The sequence below is a fragment of the Erpetoichthys calabaricus genome, chromosome 2 (assembly GCF_900747795.2).
Source record: "Erpetoichthys calabaricus chromosome 2, fErpCal1.3, whole genome shotgun sequence".
Classification (NCBI taxonomy): domain Eukaryota; kingdom Metazoa; phylum Chordata; class Cladistia; order Polypteriformes; family Polypteridae; genus Erpetoichthys; species Erpetoichthys calabaricus.
In genome coordinates, this window is record NC_041395.2 from 106,528,524 (window position 1) to 106,552,986 (window position 24,463).

At 37.2% G+C, this 24,463-nt stretch overlaps 1 protein-coding gene across 28 annotated transcripts in view; it reads left to right on the forward strand.

Moving 5' to 3' along the window:
- The window catches only part of madd (MAP-kinase activating death domain), a 237,397-nt gene extending 219,629 nt beyond the window's left edge, over positions 1-17,768 (forward strand). For 27 of the 28 annotated variants that reach the window (XM_051923176.1, XM_051923177.1, XM_051923187.1 and 24 more), the window contains 4 exons: positions 4,070-4,176; positions 13,092-13,161; positions 15,781-15,827; positions 16,359-17,768. In XM_051923176.1, the coding sequence (XP_051779136.1) occupies positions 4,070-4,176; positions 13,092-13,161; positions 15,781-15,827; positions 16,359-16,472 (338 nt within the window). In that variant the 3' untranslated portion in view covers positions 16,473-17,768. The remainder of the gene's footprint in view (positions 1-4,069; positions 4,177-13,091; positions 13,162-15,780; positions 15,828-16,358) is intronic. The other variant, XM_051923186.1, reaches the window with a different exon arrangement.
- The last annotated feature ends 6,695 nt before the right edge of the window (positions 17,769-24,463 follow it).

Below are 24,463 nucleotides of genomic sequence, written 5' to 3' on the forward strand. Positions count from 1 at the left end.
TGTACTAATATAACCAAACCTTTTTTTTTTTTTTTTGCAATTTTCAAAGGATATTCAAAGGAGACACAGAGAGCTAGTTCTTCTAAATCCTCCAAAACATTCAACACTAGAATTGCTGAAGTCTACAAAAGAATTCGTAATCCCGGCCCACCTTAAATCCCTTCACACCTCTCCGTCAGCATCTTTTATGTTGTTAATGTGTCGATCAACACAAGCAGCCTTCTATCCCATCCCCCACCACTGCAGCTCAAGTTGCAAAGAAGATTCTCAGTGCTCAAGTGGCTTATCTGGGAGTGAGTTGCCTAGAATTGTAGAGAGTAAATAATATATCGTCATTTGGAATACATGCATTTCATGTGTGTTCTGTGTCTACAACAATCTATGTAAACACATCGCTAAAACAGAAACGTTTTTCATGTTTTAGTAATAATTGACAAACTGTAGACATGAAGTGTATAATGTGTGAAGTCCAAATATCAATTAAACACTTTCACAAAAAGTACAAGTATAACAAAACGTGCGCTTTTATTCAAGAATATAACTGATGAAAAAGAAGTTGCCTTAGGGTAGTCAATGACATGACTACTTGGGTGGTGCCGCGGTAAGAATTGCTGACTCCTAATCAAGAGGTCACTGGTTCGATACTGGTTGCCCCCCAAATTTACTGTTTTGAGTAGTGAGCTGCTCATATTGTTAATATAATATAATAAAAACATACATTTGATTTGCATCTGTAACAGCCGGTGTAAATTTATAGTACAGTGGAACCTTGGTTTGCGAGCATAATTCGTTCCGGAAACATGCTTGCAGTCCAAAGCACTCGTATATCAAAGTGAATTTCCCCATAAGAAATAATGGAAACTCAGATGATTCGTTCCACAACCCAAAACTATTCATATAAAAATGATTAATACAAAATATAAAGTAAAAATACATAAAACAAATTAACCTACACTTTACCTTTGAAAAGAATCATGGTTGGTGTGAGTGAGTTTCTAAACTCTTGTGGGATTTCACCCAACGGTTACGACACACGGAAGAGTGTCCCAAAGCAATCGCAGTCTCCCAGCGCTGTAGCAGTTCGCCGTAAAAGCGAATCCGAAAAGATCGCGGACATGCTATAAGCGCCTGCCATCAATGGGTGATGCAAGGATCAAGGAACATTATAAATGCGCAGAGCACAGTACTACTTGGCCACGACCCTGCCTGACTGCTGTGTCTGTGTATAGCAGAGTGGCAGATCCTGCTACAATACAGTGGGTACGGAAAGTATTCATACCCCCTTCAATTTTTCACTCTTTGTCATATTGCAGCCATTTGCTAAAATCATTTAAATTAATTTTTTCCCTCATTAATGTACACACAGCACCCCATATTGACAGACAAAAAAAAGAATTTTTGAAATTGTTGCAGATTTATTAAAAAAGAAAAACTGAAATATTACATGGTCCTAAGTATTCAGACCCTTTGCTCAGTATTTAGTAGAAGCACCCTTTTGAGCTAATACAGCCATGAGTCTTCTTGGGAAAGATGCAACAATTTTTTCACACCTGGATTTGGGGATCCTCTGCCATTCCTCCTTGCAGATCCTCTCCAGTTCTGTCAGGTTGGATGGTAAATGTTGGTGGACAGCCATTTTTAGGTCTCTCCAGAGATGCTCAATTGGGTTTAAGTCAGGGCTCTGGCTGGGCCATTCAAGAACAGTCACAGAGTTGTTGTGAAGCCACTCCTTCATTATTTTAGCTGTGTGCTTAGGGTCATTGTCTTGTTGGAAGGTAAACCTTCGGCCCAGTCTGAGGTCCTTAGCACTCTGGAGAAGGTTTTTGTCAAGGATATCCCTGTACTTGGCCGCATTCATCTTTCCCTCGATTGCAACCAGTCGTCCTGTCCCTGCAGCTGAAAAACACCCCCACAGCATGATGCTGCCACCGCCATGCTTCACTGTGGGGACTGTATTGGACAAGTGATGAGCAGTGCCTGGTTGTCTCCACACATACCGCTTAGAATTAAGGCCAAAAAGTTCTATCTTGGTCTCATCAGACCAGAGAATCTTATTTCTCACCATCTCAGAGTCCTTCAGGTGTCTTTTAGCAAACTCCATGCGGGCTGTCATATGTCTTGCACTGAGGTATGTGTGGAGAGGGCACTCCACCCTTTTCCGGCTGAGGACCATGGTCTCGGATTTGGAGGTGCTGATTCTCATCCCAGCCGCTTCACACTCGGCTGCAAACCGATCCAGAGAGAGCTGAAGATCACGGCCTGATGAAGCAAACAGGACAACATCATCTGCAAAAAGCAGTGACCCAATCCTGAGCCCACCAAACCGGACCCCCTCAACGCCCTGGCTGCACCTAGAAATTGTGTCCATAAAAGTTATGAACAGAATCGGTGACAAAGGGCAGCCCTGGCGGAGTCCAACTCTCACTGGAAACGGGTTCGACTTACTGCCGACAATGCGGACCAAGCTCTGGCACTGATCGTACAGGGACCGAACAGCCCTTATCAGGGGGGCCGGTACCCCATACTCTCGGAGTACCCCCCACAGGATTCCCCGAGGGACACGGTCGAATGCCTTTTCCAAGTCCACAAAACACATGTAGACTGGTTGGGCAAACTCCCATGCACCCTCCAGGACCCTGCTAAGGGTATAGAGCTGGTCCACTGTTCCTTGACCAGGACGAAAACCACACTGTTCCTCCTGAATCTGAGGCTCGACTATCCGACGGACCCTCCTCTCATTGAATTTTATTAATATTGTAATACTTTGAAGAAACAATCAAAAAAGTGAAAAATGTGTCAAAAGAAAGTTATTTTCTCTTGTTTGTAATTATTAAGAGTCAGCATATTACGGTGTTTTGTGTAATCTTAAATGTCTCATTAGATTTATAGTGCCAAATGTCTTTGCTTTAGTTCCATCATGGATGACTTTTTTTTGGCCCATGATACATTGTGCATCTTTCATTTTCACACATTTAAACATTCTATGTTCAACACCGTAGTGGCCCAGATTCTGTGGGATTGTTCAACTTTCCCATTCATCCATTTTTAAGACTTACAGCAGCACCCACATAGAGGAAAAGCCAGGAAGTGCCAGTGCGCATGAGCACGGCTTATAATTTTATTTTAATCATTAAATTGAATAGCAGGTTGTACGTTATACACCAATCTGATATCACACAAATTAGCAAAAACCCAGTGTGTCCATATTGTGGTTGACATTTTTTCCAACCAGTGGACAAAAAGTGGTTTCTAAATGCCTGCAATTGGTGGCCTGTGGCAACCTGACAACCATGATTGTTGAGCCCTGTATACATCAACGAAAAATAAACTTTGAATCATTTAAATGAATTAAACCAAACCTTAGAATAGTTGTAATGTAGAATGAAACAAGCACATATTTCTGCAAAGTCATTTAGCCATACTGTATCTCTTACTTTATGAGAATAAGCAGGTATTTGGAAATATTCCATTGATTGCTTACAACAGCAGCAGTCAAGGGAAGCTTACTTCCTAAAAATGTCCCATCTGTACAATTTACCATTTTTAAAAAGTAAAGCTGTATACACAGCAAATTTCTAGCCTAAGTTGGTGGAGAATGAGCCGTAAAGAGCAAAATATGTTTTTATTAGGATCTGGCAGTATATCAGTGTTTCTTCAAAGTTATATGAACTTCTCCTTGACATGGAAAATGTTTAGCTGAATGTTAACATCTCTGGGTATGTTAGTAGGGAAACTGGTTTAGGCCATTTGTGGCACCTGTCATTTTGAGTTTAAAAAAAAACTGAGGTCCAACAAAGAATATAAAGAAAAATGTAAAGGATATTGAAGTAGCTGTGTATCAGATATGTATTCTGGGATGCTCCTGCATGGACCAAAGTTGTGTCTGGTACAATCCTCAAAGTCTGAAATTTCAGCAGGTGGCTTGTTTCTGATATCTTCGATTTTGTTAGAAAGAGACCAACATTCTCAATTGAGCATATCAAAATGTATCAGTTCTTAGTTCCATGCGCAAAGTATGTTCTGCAAGATCTATATTCTTAGAGAGTTTATTTCTTCTCATATGTTACAGGTCCAGAGCTGGGTGGTGAATTTCCAGTCCAGGATATGAAGTCTGGTGAGGGTGGCCTTCTTCAAGTTACACTGGAGGGCATTAATCTGAAGTTTATGCACAGTCAGGTAGGGTGGCTATCCTTGTTGTGTCCTCGTGCATGTTGGCTGTATGTTTCCAGCTATTCTATTTTTCTCCTCCTCTCTCTTTCTCTCTTTTGCTCTCACACACTCTTTTTCTCTCTCCTTCTCTCTTTCTCTCTTAATATGGCGTTACCTCCTTCCTCTAAGTCTCATTTAATAGATAACATATGATTTTTTTTTCTCGTTAATTTCCAAACTAGTTGAGTCCCAATGGTGTTTTACCAAACAAAAATATCTATCTGTAGATGGCACTCCGCTGTACATTTTTGAGGAGTCATATTTTACTTAATTGAAGGTGATCATCTACATCTTGGACCTTACTTTATTTTAATGTCTATCTACCTGGGTGCTAGTCTTGTAGTGTCTTTTCTTGTAAAACAAATTTACCCATTTATGAAATGCAAAATACTCTTTATCTTTACCTTAGAGGAAGTTGGAACTTTGTTTAATTTGCTTGTGTTTGTTGTGGAAACCCTGACATCCGCTCTTGTGACTCTGTGTGTGAGTGTGTTTGCATTTTTTTCTGTGCGAATGTGCTATAAAATTGCAGTTGGTTGCTCATCTTCAGATACAACTTAGAGGTAAGTTCGGGCCAGCTGTGTTGGTAGCCTTTCATTACTAACCGTGGCAGGGGCTCACATCATTTTTTGGCATTTATAAGCGTATATCTGCAAAGCAATTTAACAAGTGAGGACTGCTTCTTTTCTGAAGGCACAGAAACTCCAGATCAGCAGACATGTTTTCCAATTTTTAGTTAGTTTCTGGTCACCTCCTGTACTGTAACATCAGTCCTTAGGCTTTATTGAATTGGCAACATCCTCTCCATGCAGCATCTCCTAAGGTGTCTGTAGATAAACACAAAAAAACCTTGGTCAGCTGGATTATTTTTTTTTTATTGTAGTGATTGCAACCCTCTTGTAATACAGATTGTAAGCACAAATATTTGCTTCATCAGCTTTTACTGTTAATGGAAGCAATGATCATTTACTTAGGATTTCCAGCTAAAACTATTTATTAGTAAAAGGGTGTCTCTTGTACTGTTTTTAAATAATACTCAACTGGGCACAGCAGGTATCTTGCACCAATGTAAGGATGAGAGCGCTTTTTATATGCCTTTTATATCATTAATTTATGAACTGCATCCCAAAGAATCTTTTTTGTTTGTTTGCATTTTATTTCAATCAGTTCTCATTCTTGCTTTGAATTGAAATATTCAAATTTTCCTTCAATTTACCTTACTTCATTGGGCATACCTATTCTTGCATGTGTTTAAATGTATTATCACTTTCCAGAATAAAATAAGAAGGTAACAGCTGTGATCATTTGATGAAAAGTTAATATATTGGCCTAACAGTAAAATCATGCTTGTCTAAACCAGTATGCACTACAAGCACACATATCTGCAGAAGTGTTTTTATACTGCAGGCAGTCTTAATACCCTAATAGAAACTTTGTTCCATATTATGTCCAGCACCTACCACAACTTATTTAGTTTGTCCCATCTTGATTAGACGCTAGAATGTAGATTAAGTACTACCCTGGGTGGGGGGACTTTAAGCATAAATCTTATTTGTTACACCTTGTATTTTAAATGCAGTAATCCTTAACAGTGATGTAAAGCAAAAGAAAAACTGACCCAACTTGGCAATATAACACTACGTGATAAATTTCAGAATCTTCCATCTTTTATCAGATGCTGTCATAGTAGAGAAATTTCATTTACTGGTACAATTTGATCCACATTCTTCTTGTGGTATTGTAAGGGTGTCATATACATACTTAAGCTACATCCTTCATGCAGTGTTTCCTGTATTTATTTTGAGTTTGTAAACTTCATACAAAATAGCAGGCCTTTTGAGAATCTAGTATATAGGGTCAATATTAACCTAAAATATATGTTAGTATGCAATTAATTAAAAAACAATTGAATTGGAGCTGGCACAATACCATTTTTTCTTTTCTGATATTGGTAATATTGTGCTGATACCAAATCCAGTCCATTTTTTCTTCTCTTTAACAGGTAAGTTTTGAATGATGTATCTTTATCAGTGAATCTAATTTAAGAAGACATTCTAAAGGTACTTTGCTCAAACTGCTCAAATAAACACCCAAATACTATCCTACAGAAAGAAACAAAGCAACATAACTTGATAAAAGTCTACCTTGTTTTATTCAGTGTAACTCTTAAAAAAAGAAAATATATTATCTAAAGTGCGAATTTGGGCAAGATTATATCATTTTAAAACATTGTCAAAAAAATGAGTCATAAAAATTTAGTGAAATCTCTGCATAGCTTAACATAAATAAACAAGTATACCGACTTTATCATTTTGTTGAAATAAAAGTCATTATAACTAATCATTCATTAAAAAGAATCCAATGTGCTTTTCATTTTTCTTTAGAAGAAATAGCATTTCAGCTGTCAGCCTAGTCCTTCTTTCATAGAGGAATTGCTAGGAATTTCCATACAGGGGATTAAACATTTCCAGCCATTTTTGGTTCAGATATTCATATTAAAAGTAACTGTATCTTGCAGTATATTTAACCATTCTAGGTACTACAAATACTTTTGTACTATTATTAATATTTTTACTTTTCCTTACAGTGTATGTTTAAAGCATGAAGTATATATGACTCCTACACTGATGCTAATAAAAAGCTTGTGAAGACTCAATAAAATTGTGACACTTAATATTGTAGCCCCTCACAAAATTAGCACACTCTATGTCTATAAAATGATGTAAGCAGTGAGAAAGCGGAGTTGGACAGTTTTTGCACTGCGTATAAAAAAAAAAAAACAAATGGACAAAGTCAGTCATGATCACTCAAATGCATTAAACACTGCCATTAAAGGGTTTGTTCAGTATTTTTCAAGTCAAAGTTGTTTCTTCACAATCATGATATATAGTAATTTACTGCATGAATCTGTGGTCTAAACTTAACTTTTTTTTTTATAAATTTAGAACAATATCACAGCTGTTCTTATTGTTTGAAATGAGTTTCATTGGGTACAAATCCGACCTGAAAACAAAAACCTTAAAACTTACCAAATATGTAATTTTTTCAAGGCACAAGTCTTATCAAGTATTGATCTGCATCTTGAAATTGTACACATACAGTATAACAAAGTATCTATATTGGGTTAGGAAGAAAAAAATGCAAAATGTTTTGGTGAAATTCAGCCTCTTTAAAAGAAGACTGGCTAAGTCCTCCTCACTGCTCATGTCCCTCCAAGGCAATGTTTCAGCCCCAAAACTGTGGTTTACTCCAGCATATTCATTTCACCTCAAACACTCTGGTGCTGTTATTGGCATTGTCAAATGCTGATAGACAATACTCACTGAAAAAATGCCACTCTGAAAATTACTCACAATCTTTCATTGCATGAGAAAAAGAAAACCTTACTTAAAATCTGAAATAGCGGGAGCTCTGAAAGACCTAAAACTGGACTCCAGCAATTTCAGTCATGGAGCACACACATATTTGTTCTTGAGTAAATGTCTACCAAGAACAAATCATGAAAGTTACTAATTACTTTTACTCACTCAAGCACATCGTCCTCAGTAGTTCTGTTATTACCATATCCTCAGTGTGGGCAACTTAGCACTGAACTATAAAATTTAAAAATGTTTTTAGCACTTAAGTCTTTTTCATTGTGGTTTAGCTCTTTGGCATAATTTTATTTGCCCACTTTATTTTTATTGTGCTTGCACATGACCTGCCACAGAAAGTGCATAATGCAGAGATGTGACTTCCATTGTGAACTGTGTATTGATATGCAGGGAGGGGGCCTTGGCTCTTTCAAAACTATAAGGCATTGATAAAAAGAAATGCAAGGTAGTGAAATCAGTTGAGACCATTTATTGTCATGTATACAAAATACAATGAAATACTTATGTGCACATTTGACTCACACACACCACACTACCACACACATACATTTTGTATGACTCTTTTCTATTGTTAATGGGTGTTTTTCCTTATTTTTGACTTTTATTCCATTGAAGTCATGCAAGTCACACAGTGTCGGCTTCCCATTCAGTTCTGGCTTCACAGGTAAAGTTGTGTACATTATCCATTAGCTGGACAATTTACCTGCACTGGATATACCACACAATGCATTGATAAATATATCTTTTACTTTGATATGCTACTTTGACACTGGCCACTTAATAACAAAATACCCACCTGCATCTTTTGTTTTTTAATTCTGAGCAAGTATCATATTTTAACACCCTTAATACGCAGTGTTACTCATCATATCTCTATTATTGGACATACACTTTAAATTTTAATGTAAATATCCATCAAAGGTAACATATGTAAATACAATGAATGAATTTCTGATCTGAAAAGGCATGTAATTCACAGTTCAGGAAACAAAGCTTAAAAATGCAGAAGATTGCATCTTTATCTAAATATAAATCATCTCAAGCTCTTCTTGGCATCTTCCTGTATTTTGTTCAGTTTGCATGTAATCAGATAGCTCTAGTGGTATAACTGAAGCCTGCCAAATTGAAAAAAGTAAAACTGAGTTTTAAAATGAAACACAGAATTACAAGAACATGCAAATGCAATGAACTGTTGTGTGCTTTCTTATTTTATGCAGAGCTTGTTAAAATCTTTGCACTCATCTCCACCCATGCACACTTTTTACCCTCTGTACATTCAGGTCTTGTGTATCTTGTATTAACTATGTCTGCTTTTTTACTGTCTGTCTTAATGCATCATAGTGTCACTTTCTAATACCTTATGTGTGGTCCAGTTCAGTTAATTTTATAGCAGTGTTGGAAACCTTTTTAAGGGAAAATATGCTAAACATGCTGGTCCCTTCTTTCAGAAACTTCGTAGAAAAAAAGATTTCTTAGAAAATGTGCCTGTGTTTACTGTGTGTGGTCCCAAAGTGATTTCACCAAAGGCAGTTTGTGTTTCCACTGCATTTCTTTCACTTGGCACTGTGTAGATGGTGATGTGTATTTGAAGTCAAGTAGTCTGTCCTTGGTTACAAAAATGCTTTAACAGAAAGAGAATTGTTGTCCTGCCATGGTGAAAATAAACATACTTGCATACTCTGAGATGGTGTGTAGACACTGCCATGCAGCTTGTTTTGGTTATGTTGGCTTTCTGTGCAGAATAATAGGAATAGTCTGTGTAAACTGAGTGCACATAAACACGTCTGTCAAAATTTTGTGATGGGTAATTTTTTTTTTTTTTTGGTCCTTTGCTTATATGTGTTTAACGTCTAAGCCTTGGAAGTATGAGTTTTTCATTGTACCTGTCTGCATACTGTGTATACTGCATGGATGAAATTGTGCTTACTATGTCTTATTATTTGCATTGTAGCCAACTGTAGTCAGGATGTTCTTCTAAACACCAAGTATATTCACTGCAGTTTCAGCTACTCGAGGTGTACACTGCTCAGCTGCGAGTGAATAATTAACTGTTGATTAAACATGCTAAGTTTTTTGAAAAGTTATTAATATTGCTAGTGTTTAAAACAGACTGTTAGAAAAGGCTGTGACATCAGGAAATGCTATGAATATGTTTATTGTAATTTGCAAAAAAGAAATATGGGGCTATGTACAGGATCTTTTTTTGTGTATAGTGAGGAAATTTAAACTCAAAATTGATTTGAACTGTGTTACTTGCTTTCAGATAACTACATTTAGGTACTGTATTACAGATTTAAACATAGTTTACATTCATGTGATCTTAAACTTAATGGTATGAGCACAAGATTCTAGGTGTTTTGGTGTATTCTAGTTGCCAATTTATGAAAAACTGTGGACTAGAATTTAAGACTTTAGCAGTCTGAAGAGCAGCAGGATGAAAAATGTACAAATCCTGGCACATCAGTGTAAGTTCCTAAACTGGATCAACATTTTTATAGTGGAAGCAGAATTTAGGGCAAGCTGTTTTAGTTTTTAAAAAAATCATGCTCATTGTTACATTTTTTGTGCCAGGTATTGTTTTTGATAGTCTCTATTTAGTTAAATTTTACCTATTTGAAACTGTATTTAGAGATGCATGTAACTTGATACATTTTTGCTTAGAAAAATTGCAGAACTTCTCCCATAGACTTTTTTAGGCAACTTTAATTAGAGGTTTCTATGAATACATTTTAAATTATGTCTAGTCAGAATGTGATTATGGATATCTCCAGATAGAATCCTGACTTTTGAAAATATAACTGGAGTTATCTAAAATGGAAAGTGGCATAAGACTTTATATGTTAAAACATTTCGAAAGTCAAAATGTAATTAAAGGCATCTTGATATGAAAAGTTTGTAGAAGGCAAGAGGAAAAAAGTACCAGATGTACTGTATTGCAGTACACTGTGAAGTACATTATAGATATCTCTAATTCACATTCTGACTAGTTATTACTGGATTTTAGATATTTCCAATTCTCATTTTTGACTTCGCATAATATAGTGAAGATAACTCATGTTAAAATTCTTTCTAAAATGTAGTTGTTAAAAGCAGCTATTATAGTAGAATATTCAGAGAGATAATGTCATAATATAAAACTGATATAGCAGCGTCATAGAGCTCAGCACACTTACACAAGTAAACCATAAGCCTCACCATCTGACCCATAGAGTTTTGCTTCCACATGCTTATATTAGCATGATTTTGTTCTGTGTGCTTTTGCTGGGACACCGATGCAATTGATCTACCATATACTAAACTATGTATATTACATTTTTAAGGCAGTAATTAGAATGAAACCAAAAATATTTGATATCTCTAGCCTTACTCTGTCCCGTTTATGTTCGTTCTATGCCATTCTTTGGTATTGTTGTGTGTCTCAACTTATCTAGGCCAGGGCTTCTTCACTCAACTGCGTAAAGCCTGCTTCTCAGATTCTGTCATTTTGAGGTGTGTCGCTCGCCTCTCGTCCATTTTTCACTATCACCAATGGTTGATGGGACCCTCCCCCCCAAAAAAACCTCCCTTGCCCCCTGTGAAAACATCTTTAGTTTTCTTGCAAATACTTTGATCCTCCTACTTCTTTCCTTTCATGGCTCTCTGTATCTTGATCACATTTAACTAAGCAAGCACAACGAAATTGACCAATCAGATTGCTCCAAAGGGTCAGATACTCATACACAAACATTTGTGTTTTATTGTATAGATAGTTTTGGGACTGTCAGAAAACTTTTTTTCCAAAAATTATCACAATGAATAAATTTAATAGTCAGTTGGACTATTATTACTACCAAAATTACTAGTCAGATAGAATTCCTTGGACTCACAAAGTACTCCCAACTGCATGCCACGTACTGTATCGTGAATGGGGAAAACTATCTGTGTTTAATTATAAGTTATAGTTCATTCACACATTCAATGTTAAATATATTTCAAAAGTGAAAGAACACATCTGAACTTGTTGACTCAACCATTGTGCTGAAAATGGGGTAAATTGCACCTTAACAGAAATGTTAATATTTTAGTGTGAAGTCATAAGTGAATCATATGTACAGTAACGAGGTGAGTTACTTGTCCGAAATTCAAAAAAATGACGTCCAGACAGAAAGAAGCAGTAGTTGATGATTATGTAGGCAAATGTAAATGAGATTAAAGCCAGAATTAGCAACATTGAAGTTTCTATTTGACATGTTTTTGGACCACCAAAAAAATCTGAAATACAGGTGTTATGTTTTTAGAAATTTGTCCTAAATAGCTCACTCACTGAAAGGATGACAAGCACTATAATATGGGGGTGTTATATGTGCACAATGCTACATATATTTTATTTTCAATTTGTTCCATTTGATGTGCCCAGGGAGGAGATCTGTAGAGACTATTTCCCAATTTTAAGAAATCTAACCAGATAAGTCATTTTTTGTTTTTGTGTACAATCCCCCTTCTTAATATAGAGCATAATTTATATTCATGATCAATTAATGATTGCATTCGTGGATTTTCCGAATAACATAAACAAATGAAATGACAATTTAAATTAAAAAAGCCAACTGAATCATTAAAAAAATTCTTAGAAATCCTTCTAGCTGAAGGGGGATAATCAGCTGTGAAGTTGTGCAAGTTACTAATTATGTGACTATCTGGCAAAGGGAGGGAGGCATTAATCAGGCAACCTAATTCATACTTGTGTCTACAATGTAGAAATGAAGATGCTCCATTCAGACGTTTTGCCTGCCTCTGAAATTACAGTAGAATAATCACTGTTAAACATGTATAAAATGTTAGTTTTTGTGGAGTCAAACACCTTAAGTTAGAATCTTTAATGAAGTGCAATTTAAAATTTCGTAGTGTTTTTCATTCAGTGTGAAATCTATTACAAAGATTACCTTATTCAGACGGGTTGGTAGGATTGAGAAACACAGAGGCACTGATTGCCTGCTCTCTTTGCTGGTGGAGATATGCATGGAGGTGGACAAGAAACCTCTGAGGAACAAACAGGGAAAATTGAGGCAGACCCTCTGTATCGTTTGCTTTGCATCTTCTGTTTGTGAGTGCCAGCCGTGTGTAAGGGTTTCTGAAGTGCATCCAATATCTGTTTCCAATATTAATGCAATCCCTTTCTCTTCCATGCTTACTCCTCCTGCAAGGAGCGGAAGGTACTGATCTTCTGCTGGCTTGGCTTCTTAGCAGTGATTATGATTTGCTTTGTTCTGTTTAGCTGTGTGGATTTCTGTCATGATACGTTTTTTGTTTCTCTTTCTTTAATTTCTTTTTTCCGTATCTTTTTCTTTTTGTCTACCGCTTCTCTCACTCATTCTCTCTCTTCCGTTTTTGCCGTTGCATACTTTGCTAGAGCATCAAGAGTGTTTGCTTTGTGCAATGGTGTTTGCCATTTTCCTTTCATTTTCTGAATTTGTGCAGTGTACAAATCGCTTTGTAACTTCTCCTTGTTTTTGCTTTTTTCTGTTTTAGGTTTTCATAGAGCTGAATCACATTAAAAAGTGCAATACAGTGAAAGGAGTCTTTGTCCTGGAGGAATTTGGTAATTACCTCATTTTGATACTTGGTTTGTGCGCAACACTGCAGTAACTCAGATTCCCCAGTGGCTTTGAGGTGTAGGGAGTTGGCAGAAATTGCTCACTATGACCAAGTAATATTGCAGTTTGGTCACAAAAGTTTCATTTCACTTGCATACATCTCAAATGATTGTGCTTGTTGTTGAATTATTATACTAATAGTACCTGAAAGGTGGTCGGATTACAACCAAGGTCTAAAAGTTTGCTATATGGCTAGCACACCTTTTCTACAGATAAGAATAAACATCTCTCCCTTACACTTTGACTTTCTGTCACAATCCATTATTAAAGCTGGTCTTTCTGCCTTTGGTGCTCTCTTTCCAGCTACTCTCACGTGGGCATGGCTATTAGACACTCGGCAATCGTTTTGTATTTTTTAGGACCCTCTACATGTGATCTTGGCATTTTCCTCAAGCTGTTCTAGAGTTAACTATAGATGTTTAACAACGTTTACAAGGAATAATGTTTTACAAGTCTGTAGCAATATTTCCAAAGCACCTTACTGGGGTTATCAATATGGCTTCTTAATTGAATGGGTCACGTGCTCTGTGTAGTATTTTGACTTCACCGCAGCCTTTTGGGAAATCGTGTTGTCTTAAGTGAAAATGAGAATTAATAGTGTAAGGTGACACTTGCTAACATTTGTTAGTTGTGGTTAGGGTTGCTTCTCACATCCTGCTGTATGGTGGTATGGTGGTTTCCTTGATAAGGTATGCTTTGGTTGTGTAGGGTATGTCCTTCCTTCAGTCAGCAGTGCTGCTGATGTCTAGTGTTGCCAATGAGTTACTGCTTTGTTTCTGTGCCTCACTTGTAATTTGTGCTCTCACCTCTGCTGCTATGAAAACCTTCATTCTCCAGCAGGTAAAGTTGTGCCACATCTCTACTTATCTTTCTTAAGTGATACAGCACTCGTCTCCATCATTTCATTTCATAGATGCTCTTAAATTTAATATGCCCAGTTTACTACGAAACTGCACGTTTTTCCTTTCGTGCTGACAGATAGGTCTTTGCCTTATTTTTTTTCATGCTCATTGTATCACTGTTGGGCTCTTTTTAACTAAACCATTGAAATTTCAACATTTCTTTTCCAAAATTAAGCACTTGGTAAACCTTTTTATGCGCAAGAATAAATTCATTTGAATTAAATTACTATAAACTGAACAAGGGGCAGAGGGTGAATTGTTGGCTCTGAGGCTAGGGATCTGTGCCAGCAATTGGAAGATTGCTGGTTCGAATCCCATAAATGCCAGAAGTGACTCTCCTCCGTTGGGCCCCTGAGCATGGCCCTTAACCTGCAATTGCTCCATCCTGGGTATGACATTAATCTTCATCCAGGGAAAATTCTGGGATTGGTGGCAGGATTGGCACTCCAGCCACTGTTAAAAAAAAAACAAAACCTCACACTGTTCAGTGTTCTGCTGAGGTGTCACCCACTGCAATCTGATCTCTATCAGGGTGGTTCGCCATGTAGTTGGTGCAGCAACACACTATAATCAGCACATGCTCCCAACCCCTCTCTCCTCTCTCTCTTTTTCTCTCTCTCTCTCTCTCTAACTGAACAAGTTAGCCAGTAATGTATCTGTTACCAGTTTAAGTGATAATCTTCCCATCTCTAACCAGACCTATGGTCTTGCAGTATTCAAATGTAACCACTGAGGAAGCCTTCTTGAAGACTGCTTTTGAACCACTAAAAATGCCTTTTCTAGTCATAAGTGAAAGTTACATAGAAATTAGGAGTCCAGTTAGGTTAATCTCAAGGTCTCCATTTGAATTGGTCACAAGCCAGTCTGCACATTTTCTTTGTGCTAATGTACGTACATGTATGTCTGGTCAAAACACAGATATTTGTGAAGTGATGTCTCTTTTGTAATAGTCTTCCATTTACCTTGGTTTTGGCATCTTAAGTGGTGTGCATTATTATTTTTTTCCAGCTGGGTGTGCTTGTTCAATTTTCATTTTAAGATTTCATCCCATTTTTGAGTCCTAGTGTTAGCCTTATTTGTTAATGCCGAAATTAGTTTGACTACCTTTGTATTCCAGTTTAAATGGAGATCTGTTTTAATTCCATTATGCTCATTATCAGTGTTAACTTTTTAACTTAATGCACACTGCTGAAGGGTTACTTTCACTCTACTCACAAAGAGTAAAAATAATATAGAACTAAATAACTGCAGCATCTGAAATTCACTCAATAGTAAACTTTTATTACTAGTGAAATGGTGCAAGTCAAAAAACATTGGGTGTACTCGAATGAGGCAACAGCTTAAATTTCAGTACATATAAGGTACACCTTACTCCAGGTACAGCAACCAGATGTTGTGTACCTTCCAATATTGCTTGAGATGCACTGTTTCACTTTACATTCTGATCTGGCTTGGCCTTAGTCTTTTGTCAGCACATTTTCCATGCCATGTCCCTGGTGTTGTGGTTTTGGGAGGTATTCTGCAATCAGATAGCCAAGAATTTACTTTATGATTTGAATTTCCTTTGCCTCTGTCTGCGTCCCTCGCACTAAGTGTATGTTTCTACTACTTGTGTCTCCCATGTTGAACTCTTTGTTTTGTCTCTTGCTCGTTCGGCTTTAGTTCCTGAAACTAAAGAAGTGGTGATCCACAAGTACAAGACTCCAATGGTGAGTATATTTGATGAAAATATTAATGTTTTATAGTGTATGGTGCTCTGTTCTGCACTATTCAGTGTTACACAGCTTGCAACAGTGTAATAAAATTAAAAAATAGTAATTTATATACTTGTATATTCATACTATTCACAGAAATAGGAAATTACAAACTGGATAATGCATCAGAATGTATTACATGATTAGTGGTAATAAATGACAGGAATACATCATCTCCTTAGAAAGTATGTCTTGTAGCATGCACCTTGCTAACAGAATCAGGCAAATGCTTCACTCCAGCAAGTATGTGTGCATACATGCAGCTATGCTATTGACAGACAGGAAGTCTTTTTGTGACACTGCTGTATGTAATAACCAATAATATGATGTATGCCTATGGGGAGCTCTGTATCAGGCAGATTCTCATTATTTCTGTTAATTAAATGTACTGCCATTTATTAATAGAGTGGAGAAGTGAGTAAGGTTTGCCTGGCTGGTAAATTCTCTTTTGTGAATTCTTTTTGTCACTCTTTCCTTTCACACCAGGCTCACCAGATCTGCTATTCTGTATTGTGTCTCTTCTCCTACATGGCAGCGGTACGCGGAAAAGAAGCCGAGAATAAAGCAAAAGTTCCTTCTCCAAGACTCGTCCCCAGTTAGCACTTTGGATATTTGGCCTGACCAATGTTCCGTGAAGAGTCTTTGTCCACTTCCCATTGGTCCCCATTGTCTTGTGTTTTACTACATTCAGCTGTAAAGTGTGTCTATTTTTATTTGCTGCAGACCCGCTGTTTTTTACTTTTAAAACTCTGGACCCCATTTTAACACAGAGGTCGAAATTGTTTTACTAGCAGTGATAGTCACCAACTCCCATTTTAATATGTGTGTTTTAAATGTGGTGGTCAAAGAGTCAAACGCAAGAGTCAAATGGATAAGAGAACAAAAAAATAAATTTCCTTACGGCTGCGTCCTATTTTTGATGTAGAATCGGGGATGTTATTAGGGCAGCTCCTGAGTAAAACACAGGGAGGGAGATTTATTCAATGTTCCATAAAGCATTTATTTCGAAAAATAGTAGGTCAGTGGGTCAAACTGTTTCTCCATTCTTGGTATATGTTTTAAAAAAGTTTTACAGTTTTTTTTCTTTTGCTAAAACGTCATGCTTCTTTTTTGATAGCATATTCTGGCAAAGAGCAAATCACATGACAGAATAATAACTGTACAGCTCCACCAATCTATTAGTTATGTTGTGTGTGTTTGTAGATGTGCATGCAAACTGCAGGCACTGTAGTGGCCAGGCTTGATAAAGTAAGTTGCCCTGTCGTTCGCAGCAGAAAGACAGTTTTGCACAAAAGAAGGTGCAGCATTGCAATGGACCCCAGTTATCTTGAAGATGACTCATGGTCATGTCGCCTGCTTCAGAATATGTGTTTCTCTCTATTTGCCGGAGCATTGTGAGCTGTGATTATTACTGTGTAAGGAATAATGTAGCCATAGCTATCATGTTTTCCATTTTGTTTTCCTTTTTTTTTAATAATTATTAAAAAGAGAAAAACTGTTCAATGTATGTATATGTGTGTGTGTGTGTGTGTATATATATATATATACACACACATACTGTATGTATGTGTGAGTGTATGTGTGTGTACATTTATAGCTACAATCTTGCACAATGTTACTGCTTCCATGTAGTGAATATTTAAGCAAAAAAACACTCTAATGTTAATCTAACTGTAAATATTTAATTTAAATACTGCTATATGTGTCCTTCTGCAGCAAACTTGTTCTTGTGTTTGTTGACCAAAAATACCTGCTGTAGTTGACAAAAAAAAATCAGTTTGCTGCTATAGAAATGGTTTAAATATCGGGGATATCTGGTGTAAATATTTCAGTATTAAGAGTATTTATAGGGGTTGTACAGCTTTGAAGAATGTGAGAATAAAGAATCCTGTCCAAGCGGTCGTTTGAGTGAATATTCTGTATTATCATTGGTATTTCCCTACCTGTATATTTAATATGCTGCCTATCTTGAAAATGAATGTGCCCTTCCACTGGTTTTCTGAGCACAGCATTAAAATTAGCATCAGCTTTATTATACATTAGAAAATGGAATTCACTGTACTGCCCAGTTACGTAAAACTCAACATATCAGCATAGCACTTTTGGTGGATCTATTAGCTCTTACACAGTTGTGCGGTTTTATTATTAATGTTTTTTTTTTTTACTTTACTGAAAAATGTATATTTCTTATGACTGTTAGAAAAAATTGGTTCATGATGCTAAAGTTTCATATTTACTGATTTGAATTTTAAACACATATACAAATACTGTGCAAAAGTCTTTGGCACTTATGAAAAAAAAATAAATGGGAATATATTAGGAAATCATTATAATAATAATAATAAACTTCCTAGAAAAAAAAAACATAAATGGAATCAATGTTTGGTGTGACCACCATCTGCCAGTTTCTGAAGGTGCTCAGATGGCCAGTTCTTCTCAACCTCTTGGGGAAACTTGCCGCTGTTCCACTGCAATACAATAGTTTATTTTTGTGTAGCCCAAAATCACACAAGAAGTGCCGCTATGGGCATTAACAGGCCCTGCCTCTTGACAGCCCCCCAGCCTCAACTCTCTGGTCTATCTGCAGACATTGGCTGTCTTACTTGCTCAGGTCTCTGTAAGTAATCCTAGACTTAGTCTGCTAAGACGTGTCAGGTGTATAAAATAAACAGCACAAACATAAGTTGGGACAGCAGGTGGAACTTAAATTAAACTAACTTACAGAACCAACCACTACTGCTTGTTTGCTCCTGGATAATGTGCAGTCTCTGGGAAACAAGATGGATGAACTGTAGCTGCGGCTTTCAACACACCTTGGAGCAACAGACAGCTGCACATTTGTACCTGAGAAATCTGGATTCATGAAGGAAGAACTGATACCATTACTCAACTGGATGGCTGCTGTACTTTTCGTTCTGTCAGGATCGCTGTCCAGCAAGCGCAGGTGGTGACGATCTGTAAGCTTTTTGTCAACATTTAGAAAAGCAATAAATACAATAAACTACATCTCTCTCAACATGTAATGTTTAATGATAAAATGCAGGCTTTTGTACTTTCCAAGAGAACTCACTGTAATTCTGACCATTGTTTTATCCCTGATGTTGATGCTACATGTTAGGACATGCTAGTGTTGAAGGATTATTATAAGCAAAAAAATAACCAGGAGATGATTACGTGAAGCAAGAATCATAGTCAAAAGGGAAGCCAAGTCAGTGCCATAAAAGACTACCAGTTAGGCAACCTAAACACAAGGACAATTTGAAAATCAGAAATGAAAGTCAAATAAGAGATCAAAAACTAAACCAACTTGTAAAAGAAGCTAACTAAGCTAGAGTTGCTCCTCAGTAAGTTTTATCTACTGATGAATAATGTGTAATGTGGACACCAGCATATTTCTGTATATTGTCACACCCCATGATGTAATCATGTGACACATCTTACAGCCTCACATAAAAAAAGAAATAGAACAGAAATAAAATAAAACTTTGTCAAATTCCATCAAAATGACAAAAACAACCACAAAATCAGATTCTACATGGTTAAAAAAAATAATAAAATTAACCAAAATGCAAGTATTAAAAAGTGTCCATTGTTACACAGTCTCCCTCCATATGCAGTCATCAGGCTTGGTAGTAAAACACTGATGGAACTTGACCAGAGGATATGAGACATGCATATCTCTTTCATAAACTCAAAAGCTGTCCTCTCTGGAACTATACTGTTTAGAATCAAATATATTGTAAATCTCAAATTCAGGATGACCATCAGCCTCCAGAGGAAAGGAAATAGGAAATCAATACACATGGACTGATTTCAGTTATCAAATGTAAAATTAATATAATGGTTTGAAAATAATAATAATAGTAATAATCAATAAGTAACAGGCATTACTCTTCTAAAAACTGTGTAAGAGTCAATGTACTTTGGACCAGGTTCACAGGATGGCAGCCTCAAATTGATGTTCCAACTTGCAAGTCACATCTGGCCAACCTTGAAATATGCTTTTGTCAACATATGACCTGGAAGAAGATCCTGCAGTCAACAGCTGTTGCCATAGCCGATTCCAGTTGCTTTGTAATGATGATAAAAAAATCCGTAATTGCAGAAATTGATAAAGAAGTCTCACTATACCAAAATGGCAGAGTCATTAAATCATATTGGCATTATCTATTCAAATGAAGACATCTTGAAAGAGTATTAGTATAAAATATGTGCAAGTTCAGCTAATGGCAACATGTCATGCCAATTTAATGGAAATGGATTAATGGTACATCTTAGGAACTTCTCCAAATCTTGTTTCACTCTCTCAGATAATAAATCACACTTCAGATATCGCGACCCGAGTTTAACCTTAAAGCTCACCTTTTCACTAAACCTGGAAATGAAGCCTTCAATCAGAGAGAATAGATTTATGTACTCCCATGATGCTTGAAATTGGGATGGATGAAAATTTCAACTAGAGTTTTTGCAATAGAAAATGATTTTTAAGGTGCAAAATGAGCATTCTTAGAAAAGTGGTCCACAATGACCAGAATTACAGTATGACCTTTGGAAGGAGAGAGAGGTTGGGGAATATGCGCTGATTACAGCACATTGCTGCACCCACCCGGATTGAGATCTGAGTGCAGCCGTGCAATGGATGACACCTCAGCACCACACTGAACAGTGTTGAGTTTTTTGTTTTTTTTTTTTTTTTTAACAGTGGCTGGAGTGTCAATCCTGCCAACAGCCCCCATGTTTTGCTTGCATTCTTGAAAAACAGACCATTAAAAATAACTAAAAATTCAGTGGGTTTTTCAAATACAGATAGAGTATCCTCATTCCAAAACTCTCCCCATGACCGAGCCTGGAACAGACAGTTCACCTTCTGAAACCTCAGATGAGTGAAGAGATGGTGGGTTGGTGTAAATCGGGCCAATTAAGAGATAACCTTAAAAAAAATCAAATATTTCAACCACCACTGCTGGCATTCGAGTGTTTTGCAGATTTTCAAATAGGTCACGTTCTCATGAGTCACACACTTCAGCTAATGACACTATTCTTCTAGTGGCAATTCATTGTAATTACTAACATCTCCTCATCACTCACATTATAAATACTGAGATACTGTACTTGATGTGCCCACTTATACATGAAAAAGTAAGGTGCTGAAAAACAGAAGCAGATGTAAATCGAGCCTGAGGGTCCATACCCTTTTTTTGTCCCATATTTTGATCAGAGAACTAAAATTCTTAATTGCCGATAGAAGTTACCACATCCCACAAAACACTGGATCTGTTTCAAATTTTCCGGAGGTCTCCAACTAAGAATTGTAGAAACCTTCTCAAGCTCCATCTGAATACCAAAATGACTAATGCGATGTCAGAAAAACATTACAATTCATTGAAACTCGAGTTTCACAAACATTGTTATCACTGAGCCAAGAAAGAACCTCTGTTTTCTTTAATGGTTAATATGAGAATTCATATAATGTATTTTAAAAAATCCAAATATCATCGATATATGCTAACACATGTCCTAATAGAACAGGAAAGATGTCAATAACGAACAACTGGAAAACTGCCAAACCATATGACATGAGGAGGTATTCATAAAGCAGTCTTCCATTTATCCTGTCCTTTGGTATGGATTGTAAGCACTATGCAGATCACGTTTGTTGAAAGTAGTAGAAGAGGATATTTATTCTCAACTGTAATCTTACAGAGTTCATGAAAATCAATGCAAAGACGGAGACAACCATCCTTCTTAGTAACAAAAATAAAAATTTCCCAAAAGACTTTTGGATGGACAAATAAACCGAGTAGCCACATTATCCTGAAAGTAATCATCCATTGCTCAGGCTCATTGTGTCATAAGAATAAATTTGTCTCTTAGGCAGAGGAGTACTAGGAAAAATATTGATAGCACAGTCTTAAGCTCTCTGGGTTGGGAGATGTAGGGACTTATGTTTAGAAAAAAACATTTTCAAGTTCCAAGTAGAACATTGGAAATGTGGTTGCTTGACCGGGAACAACAGACTGACAAATAGGAGGTTCAATACAATTCTTAAAGGCTTGAAATAACTAAAACACAAGGGTCGACATGAGATTTAGAAGTCAAAAAGGAGGTCAAAACCCATAGTAGGCTAGGGTTCAATGGTAACGAAGCTAACTATGCTAGAATTGCAGTTCAAGAAGTGTTATCCACCGAGGGATAATGTTTAATGTAAGTTCCGCAATATGTATTGTATATCATCACATCCCATGATGTATCTGATGTGACACGCCTGTTCACATGACTCTTACCGCATTGCATAAACAAAAAAATGGAATGTTAATAAAACTTTCCAAGATCATGTTCGAACAACCTCAAAAACAGGTTCTACAACCTGTAAATAACCATAAAACATGCCAAAATACTCTAAAGATGCACTCAAACTACCAGAGCAAATACAGCTAGAATGTGCATATCCTGTAGTCTTCTTTGTTGTTGTGGAAGATTTTCTTCAGCACGTTTTGTCCAACAAGAGTAAACAATATTTTGGATCATAAGTACTCAAATATCTATGACATCTACAAGGCTAAACTGTTCCTTCAGTTTGGTGAGCTGAACCATCTGTTTAGACAACAATTCACATCAATGGTAAGAACACAAAATGTGTAGGGCTGCTCCAGCTGTACTGACTGAAATCAGTTCAGTAACTACGGGACTCCCAGTTTACTAAGTAAACTTCTGTAACAGATTGTAGGGCCCCATTTTTTCTTCAGAATGGCCCAAGTTCTTCAAGGCATGGATTCAATAAAGTACTGGAAACATTCCTTCGAGATTTCAGTTCATGCTGATTCAATGTCACCATACAGATTCAGCAGGACTTTCAGCCACAAGTTCAAGTTGCAAACCTCCCATTCTACCTCATCCCAAAGGTGCTGCGTTGAACTGAGCTGGGACTGTTCAGTTCACTGAAGTCACTCTTATGTTTGTGCAAGTAGCTTCAGATGATGCTCATTGTGATAAAGTGTAAGCTGTGGCCACAATGAGATGCCCATGGGCACCTGATTCTACGCTCGGTTGAAGCTCAGTTGACATTAACAAGTGTAATGTGTGTCTAGAAGTTACTTCCCACACAACCAACTAATACCAGAGACGCAATATAGCTTTCCTTTTGGTTGAGCAAATGCTGATGGAATTGGTTGCCGCTGCTCACCGATAACATTTTGCTTTTTACAATTAGTTTACAATCTAATGGACTGAGCAACTGTTTTCATTTGGCAGACTTATTCTTCGAGCATTATTTTTCAGTTATTTATCACTAGACTGATGATTTGTAGCTCAATTGATGATTTTGTCGACACTTCAGTGTGGCTGTGTATGGACTAGTTTCAGCCTAACCCTGTTTTGAGACTTACCTGGTTCTGTTCTCTGGATGTCTGAGTTGTCTGTGTTCTTGCCTACAATGTGGACTGGTAAGATATTTATTTGGTTCATGTTTGTTTGGTCCCTCCTGTCGCTCGCTATCCAACCTGCAACTGACCTGCTTCAATACTCAGCTGCTGAGCTGCTCCAACTGCGCTTCCACCTATCTGAGGTTCCACTGAGTGCATTGTTTCTCTACCTGGACATCATATTCCTCCCTCGTCGGAGATACATCTACTGTGGGTCCCGCCAGAGTCTCCAGGCTGACACCTCGAAAATAATAAACTCCATCTGGTCCAACTCTCGACATCCTCCACGTAACATAGGCAGGGTTGCTGACCGCAGTGTGTTAGCCAGCCTAGCTCGGTCGGCTAACACTGTTGCCAAATGCGACAACACCATTGTCCCCTTCGGTTTGTTGAACATCTGCTCACTTACAAGCAAGGGGCATCTCATCCAGGATCTTCTCACTGATTGTAAGTTTGACTTTTTCTGTCTAACCGAGACATGGCAACAACCTCATAACTTTTTCCAGCTTGACAAATCCACTCCCCCGGGGCTTGTTTACATCTGTTAACCCCGGGGAGGAGGCCGCATGATAGTTTTTTCGGAAAAGTGGACAGTCCTAACATTGTCTGTTCCTGCCTTTGCTGTTTTTCTTACACACCTATCTACTGTTTCATCAAACATAATATTTCAGGGGGATTTTAATATACATATGGATAATATCAATGTCCCTCTTACTAGAGCCTTTACATCCTGCCTTGAAAGTTTTGGATTTGATTTGCTGTTCTGGAATTACCCCCCTTGATTGTACTGCAGATGAACTCCCCATAACTGATCATTTTCTTCTTTCATTCATTGTTAAACTTGCTCTTTCCATTACTAAGCTTCCCCGTCTCATGTCTTTCCGTAATATTTAGAATATTAACTTGGATTTTCTTTCCTATAGTATTGATTCCCTTATGGACATTCATAATTTATCCACTTCTGAAGAACTGGTCTCACACTAGAACACTGGACTCTATGGTATCTTTAACTCTCTCGCTCCATTATAAACTAGATCTGTTTCTTTCTCCTTTTCTGCTCCCTTGTTCACACCTGAACATCTGCTTTTGAAAGCCAAAGGCCGGCAACTTGAACAGTTGTATAAAAAAACTGGACCCTTTGTTCACAAAGAAATGTATAAAACCATATAC